The sequence below is a fragment of the Pseudoliparis swirei genome, chromosome 24, assembly GCF_029220125.1.
Source record: "Pseudoliparis swirei isolate HS2019 ecotype Mariana Trench chromosome 24, NWPU_hadal_v1, whole genome shotgun sequence".
NCBI classification, from domain to species: Eukaryota; Metazoa; Chordata; class Actinopteri; order Perciformes; family Liparidae; genus Pseudoliparis; species Pseudoliparis swirei.
In genome coordinates this window covers 22,178,398-22,185,804 of record NC_079411.1, presented here as the reverse complement: position 1 = coordinate 22,185,804, position 7,407 = coordinate 22,178,398, and the positions used below count along the sequence as shown (strand labels likewise).

General features: G+C 44.3%; 1 protein-coding gene across 1 annotated transcript; it reads left to right on the top strand.

Moving 5' to 3' along the window:
• The first annotated feature begins 864 nt into the window (after nt 1–864).
• On the top strand, nt 865–7,407 carry LOC130190212 (Na(+)/H(+) exchange regulatory cofactor NHE-RF2). Its single transcript, XM_056409513.1, has 6 exons — nt 865–1,070; nt 1,394–1,718; nt 5,314–5,452; nt 5,904–6,107; nt 6,198–6,418; nt 6,503–7,407. The coding sequence occupies exons 1-6, from the start codon at nt 865–867 to the stop codon at nt 6,668–6,670; spliced, it is 1,263 nt and encodes a 420-aa protein (XP_056265488.1). The 3' UTR covers nt 6,671–7,407.

The following is a 7,407-nucleotide window of genomic DNA, read 5'->3' as shown; positions in this document are numbered from 1 at the left end:
GAAAGCTAACTGACATCCAGAGACCCATTTGCTTTCATCAAACAACGTGGATGTGCTGTGGCGACTGCTACAGCAAGATTAATGCAGACTATACCAACTAAATGTATTGGTAAGTAACTGTATTTGTTTTTCATAGTAGTTTATAATGAACCTCGCTACTGTATTCTTTCCCCCCTTTTTGTATTACTTATTGCTTTCTATTACTTTATTACTTTTTACTTTGTATTACGTTATAACTTTTTTACTTTTTATTACTGTTTTACTTTTTATTACTACTATTATGACTTTTTTTTACTATGTTGTAAGAAGAAGAACGTATTGTTAGACTCATATCGCGTCCAAAACAAACACTTTCTTGCTTTTCTTCCGGCGTGTCGCGGCTGCGCTGCGGCGCCAGGTGCGCGCGCCAGGTGCGCGCTCCAGGGGGGCGTGTCGGCATCGGTTGTTGACGCCTCTTCAGTCTCGCGCCGGGGACAGGAGGATTTACGCGGACCTGTTGAGAAGAATTAAGTGTTACGTGCGAGGAACATCTTTCTAATCTCTGATCTCTTGGGATTATTCTCTGGATTTAGCCACTGTCACCGCGATTGTTGGCCACTATTTTACGCACACGATTTGTGCACACTCAGTTGCATGATGGATTCATAACTTAATACTTTTAGCCTATTATTTTGGACTGTATTGATGCTCTCTGAACATTTGTGGATTATTAATGGCCTCACATCATGGTAAATTATGAGGATCTTCTTGTCAGTGGAGTGCGCAGTCGTACATTGGATTAAGAGCCTGAGACGTCCCATTGCTCTTGGGACAAGCGCCTGTTTATTCTCCTGCTTCCCTCCCTCCCCCTGTTGACGCGCCTGGATGGAGAGCGAGCTCAGACCCAGGCTCTGTTTCCTGACCAGAGGAGAGTGCAGCTATGGCTTCCACCTGCACGGCGAGGGGAACAGAGGCGGACAGTTCATCCGCAAAGTGGAGCCGGGCTCCTCTGCTGACCAGGGCGGGCTGCGATCAGAAGACCGGCTGGTGGAGGTGAACGGTGAGAATGTGGAGAAAGAAACCCACCATCAAGTAAGTTATGGCATAATGCATTATTATTATTGCTTTAACACACATTAGAGTTGTGGAGAGAGGCTGTGAGAGACAGGTAAACTCTCTGAGGTGCACACAATGAGTTATATACCTGTTAAACCACTTTTTGCTCAGCCTGAGAAAGAGGAGGAGCTATAGGGGGGGGGGGGTAATAAAATGGGTCAATGTGAGTCTTGTGTCATGGAATCACTTGGTGTTTTTGTCATGCAGCAACGATGTGTTATAGGCTTGTTCGGGGTGAACAACATTTCAGTAATGACATCATGTTATCCTAAACTCCTCTGTAACTCTCCTCCCTGCTGGTGGTGGAGCGTATCCGTGAAGTGGCCCACCGCACCAGGCTGCTGGTGGTGGACGCCGAGACGGATGAATACCTCCGCAGCCGTGGCCTGGCATGCACCGAGGACCTGGCCGTCGAGATGGGAACGCTGTCCCCGCGCCCTTCGCCCGGGCCCACTCCTTCGGCCTCGCCCGTACCCAGAGAGAACTCACCCCTGGCACCCAAACCCAACCACACACACTCCGTTTGCCCTCCGGCTGCAGCTGACTCGTCCACAGACGCGACCGCAACACAAGCCGAGGTGGAGAGAACCTCAGTGACATCCAGTACAGAGACAGACACAGAGGTAAGTCTGGACCGCAATACATTAGAGCCTTCGTGTGGGTTCCTCACACGCACGACCGACCAGCATGGGCTTTTATAGATTATCTATTCTTTTACCTGATGTCTGTGCAGCACTAATCTGGATTTGAGCACAGCTGGTATTTCAGCACACAAAGCTCAGGTGCACTGAGGAGGAGAAACAAGCTAAGGCAATGAAAGAAAGACACACAAGTTGTAAGAAAACATTGTTGTTAAATTAAGTTAAGATTGTCTGGTTGGAAAGGAGAATAATCTCGATATTGTGGCTTTTTTAAAAATCCAGCTGCATGTCTTGGACATGGATAATATATGTGCTCAATATGTACACAATCGCCCTTCTTCCAGCCCAAACTAGGCAGTAAAGTTCATTGTAGTGCATGCGAGTTGCAAAAGGAGTCTGCAGGGAACACAAATTAAACATCGAATGACTCAAACTAAAAACCGGCCATGTGAGATAGTGCAAATACAGCAGCTTTAAAGCGGTTTCTCACCTCCTCCTGTGCATTTTATGGTGCTTGTAACTTTCCCTGTGATTCACATTCTCTGTGCGCAGTGAGCGTTCACAGCTCACACAAACAGATGATTATTCTCACCCGACATCAAAGACAAAACTATATGCTCACCCGACAGTGTTTCCTGCAAAATATAATAATGATAAAAATGTGCCGGAGGTGGAAGTGTGATGTCTGCTGGGAGGCAAGACATTAGTAAGACATGGGAGGGATACTTTTTTTAAATATAGCAATATTGCACAATCAAACTTTTTTAGATAAGTATCTATTTGTATTGTTTATTTTGGGCCGGAGGAACACAATCTCACTGGGAACTTGTACTTTTTAGATGCAGTTTGAAACAACTTTGCCGTGCTATCAAATGCACACACAGAACACAATCCAAATTCATACATTTCTGTGTCAGCAAAATGACACGGCCAAAACAAAATGTCCATGTGCGCCAAGCAGACATCACCGTGACACATCTTATTGTCGGTCGGCCGTCCTGCAGACGTCTCTGCTGCGTGTCAGAGATGGAGCTCAGTGTTTGGGCTCCAAACAAAGCGGACCAGGATCCTCCGGCTCAGAGGCTGACGTCCAGCTGACGTCTGTTTAGCCGAATGCAGGGTAAATACGGGCTGCCCCTTGGCCGGCCGGCACGCCTCTCTTCATCAGTTCTGGTTCGAGGTTCAGATCAAATGACGTCGTCATACCAGTAACATAAATATGAGCTGAACGACGCCTTCACCAAAAATCTCAATGAGCTTCAGAAAGGAACTTTTTGAAATAGTGTTATGAAGTCCGGTCAAGGGCCATTTGGTCATTTCCATCGTTAACATTCATGATAAATAAAAAGATTTTTAAATGCCCTTTTCTACCAAGCACTGCCAGGAGAACAGGCCTTTTAATTACCTTTTTTTACTGGACAGAAAAGTGTGTAGTAGAGATTAATTTCAAGTTTCATTTGTGCCTATTTCCCGTTGGAAAACTAGTGCAGGGCTCTCCATGTCAACAGTTTAGAAATAACACAATAACAAGAAAGACAAAATACAAAATATTAAAGAAAACACGATACAGAAGGTGGTAATATGTACAATAATAATAAAGCGGCTAGTATGTACAGTTTTGGATACAGTTTTAAATTGCAGATAGTAATAATATGTCACATAGTTTTAAATGACAGATAGTAGTTGGGACTTTTACCTATTACAAATGTACTGATCACATACACAATCCCCTTCTAGACATTCCCAATGAGTGCTCTGGATGTAAGTAATTACTTGTGTCCACTGATTCAACAGCTGTGATGAAGAAACCATCGTGATACATCAATCCGAGGCCAACACACGCCCTTTTCATGTGCTTGTTCAGCATACAAGAGACACACACAAACACACACACACGCACACTATTTATCCACAAACACGTAGTCACTCTCTCATCCCTCCACTTCTGTGTCATTCGTCTTATGGCATTAACGTTGTAAATACAGACGCAATGTCATTGTTGCGTGACGTTGTTATGGCAGCAGATGCCCATATACAGTCTTACAGGACCGCACCGGTGCTGTCACAGCCACGCAAACAACATGCATCCCTCACACACACACACACACACACACACACACACACACACACACACACACACACACACACACACACACACACACACACACACACACACACACACACAATGAATGGTATTTGACTCATCTGTAAAATGCTATAAGAGGAAAGACGGAATCTCTGCATGTTCATCTCTATATTAAGATATAAACTAAATTTAATCATCAAATTATCACATTTAAGACACTGGAACATTTTTTGTTTGACAATCCCTGCAAAGATTTTCTGTCCATCAACTTATTGATCAATCAACTTGTTTCTGCATTAACATAGTTGGTTATTTACCACTGCAACATGGAAACTCTGTATCTGTAGAAACAACTAGGATATAATTCCATTTGCATGACATGAAATAGTAAACAGGCCAAAGAAATTAAATTAATGAAATTAAAAAATTAAACCAGCAAGAGACATGCTGACCTAACACGTCACCATGGCAATCTGTTGCCAAGGTGTTCTGTTCTATCACTATAGCAGACAGGGATACACAATGTGTGTGTGTATTTGTGTGTGTGTGTGTCAGCCATGAAGTCACAGTGTCACTATCCTGGGATAATCTTCCAACAGGGACTACATCTGCAATCCCACACACACACACACACACGCACACACACAACCAGCATGTACCTAGGGGCCCAGGTGTGGTCAGCAGGTGAGTCGTGTATCAACTCTTGCCGTTGGTCATTAGGATGAGGAGGATTGGTCTTAATGCCTCAACAGATCCACTTAGCCCACTGTGCTCCTCCCGTCATGACTTTCTCCTACATTGCTTATCGTACAGCCACACCTACATATAGGTGTGTGTGGCTTTATGTACACTGCAGTTACCAGTTTAACGGGTACACCTGTGGTAGAGCTCGGCAATAAATCTGTAAGTAAATATTAGAATGTGAATGTGAATCTGTTTCCAATATGAGTAAATACTACTGTGGTGGCTGGGGCGTAGTTAGGCTCAGCTGCGGAGGGGTGTGGGGGAGTGGCTCAGGGAACAGGTGCCGGGAAGAGGTCTGATTGGCCTCAGCTGTAGGCAATCAGGGCGATTGTGTCCCGGCTCTCCCTCCATCTCCATTGCAGCTGATATAGGGGAGAGCAACAATCACCCTGATTCGCTACAGCTGAGGCCAATTAGGCCTCTTCCCGGCTCCTGTTCCCTGAGCCACTCCCCCACACCCCTCCGCAGCTGAGCCTAACTACGCCCCAGCCACCACAGTAGTATTTACTGATATTGAAAACAGATTCACATTCACATTCTAATATTTACTTACAGATTTATTGCCGAGCTCTACCACAGGTGTACCCGTTAAACTGGTAACTGTGTACATAAACCCACTATACCCCAGCCACCACAAATACAACATGGTTGTACAGGTGTATCTAACACACTGATGAAGTACAGACGTTTGAATGCCTTCTTCTCTAATATCCTTTTTTGTTTGTTTTTATTTACATCCCATAATAGCTGCAGGTGCATCCCTCACCAGAGCAGACAGCGGAGCTCCTCCCCCGTCTGTGCCACCTGGTGAAGGGGGAGCACGGCTACGGCTTCAACCTGCACAGCAACAAGACCAAGGATGCACAGTTTGTGCGTTCGGTGGTACAAAGACCAAAGCACACACACACACACACAGGAGTATGTCTCAATATACAGTATAGCAAAGGCAGTATGGCAAAAATACCAGGTTGTCCTACTGTATCTGGTTTTACTTTTAAGAGTAAGAGTTTATTAGACCCTGATAAAATGGTAATTAGATGAAACGATAAAACCAATCGATACGATATGAAGTGATATTAATAATAATACAAATATCTATTTATATATTATATTATATAACAAGTATGTAATTTGAAACTCAGTGATCTCTTCTGTTTCCATCTGGATGAGGTGTGCAGTTAATGTTGTGGAGCCAGGAAGTGAATTCATGCAATTAAACTTCCATCCGTTTCTGGTCTGTGATCCAAGACTTCCTACTTCTTAATCTCTGTCTCATTAGGGTGTTGTTTTCCGTGTTTCTTCTTCATTTTCTCTTTCCACCACTGTTTTTCCCATTTCCTCTGACCTTCCTGTTTCCTCTGACCTTTCCCGTCTTCTCTGTCCAAAGGTGAACGGAGTCAACATTGACAGCCTGAGGCACTCGGAGGTGGTGGCACTCATCAGAGCTCAGGGGGAGGAAGTGCACATCCTAGTGGTCGACCAGAAGACAGAAGAGCTCTTCCACCGAATGGGGATCACACCAACCACCAGCCATGTCAAAGGTCAGCTTGTGCACTCCCACACACACACACACACACACACACGTACACATCTCTCGTTATTCTCATGTGTTTCTGCTCCCTCTCTCGTAGAGGTCTATCTGGACGAATCAGCCACAGAAAGCGCTCCACACAGCCCGTCTCCGACCACCGGACTGCCCGCCTCAGATCCGCCGGTCATAAACATCACGCTGACGAACTCCCCGATCACAAACGCATCCCCGAAATCCTGGACGAATGGGAACTCAGCATCTCAGTCCTCGAGAAGTTCCACCACCCAATCGGAGATCAGTAGCTCAGACATGAGCATCCAGGTGAGAGAAAAGAATGTGAGTAAACGGAACAGAAAATGTCACGGAACAGAAAATGTCATATCGCACGTTTTGTGCACGTCGCAGGTCCACGATGAGGACGAGAGGCGCGTCTCGGACCCGTTGGTGGACGCCGGCCTGCGTCTGAGTCTCACAGCTGCCGAGGCCAAACAAAAAGCCCTCGCCAGCCGCGACAAGAGGAGAGCGCCTGCTATGGATTGGAGTAGGAAACATGAGGTTTTTGGCAGATTCTGAAGAAAATAAGAGAAGTGCGGGAATGCCACAGAACGAGGAATAATATTGTGATTCTGTTCATATTATAACCTTAAATACTGAACCTCAATGGCATGGTGAAAGAAAGAGAAATGTGAAAAGGAAAAATGATGCATGAAGTAATATTATATAATAACAGTAGTAATATTCCTGAATTCTGCTCTGTGCAAAACTATGTTGTAAGATATCAAATAGTATTCTCTAGACGTTTATTTTCCTGTTTCCATGAGGACAAAGACACATTCTGTGGATGTGTGACGGATATTACGACACACGAAACAAACAACTTTGTCAGTTCAGTGTTAGTCATTTCAGAGCCATATTGATTATGAGTGCATAACAGCCGTTATGCACTGCGTCTGATTTGGGCTGCATCTTCTGTAGATGCGCTGTTCTGTTATAGTTTTTATTTTTTCATAGTTAGAGTTTAATGTCAATTTCAATGCACAATGATGAGCTCATCACAACCCAGTCCTGGAGGAGTTATGCTAATACTTTGTTTGTCAATTTAATGTAGCATATCATGTTTAAATATGAAAACAGAGAACATGGAAGAGGTTAAATTATGTTGTGTTGGATTACCTCAGTGCTTCTGTCTTTAATCTGAAGGAAAATATTGTAAACTCTCCGATCTATAATTGCTTTGAGTATTTTCTCTCTCAAATGTTCCTGATTGAAACTTCTCACATTGTGAAATAAACTTTCAGAATATGTGTAAA

Coding starts and splice junctions, on each gene's coding strand:
- LOC130190212 (XM_056409513.1), top strand. CDS start 865: ATGGAGAGCGAGCTCAGACCCAGGCTCTGTTTCCTGACCAGAGGAGAG. Junction 1,719..5,313: donor GTACAGAGACAGACACAGAG/GTAAGTCTGGAC, acceptor ATCCCATAATAG/CTGCAGGTGCATCCCTCACC. Junction 6,419..6,502: donor GCTCAGACATGAGCATCCAG/GTGAGAGAAAAG, acceptor TGCACGTCGCAG/GTCCACGATGAGGACGAGAG.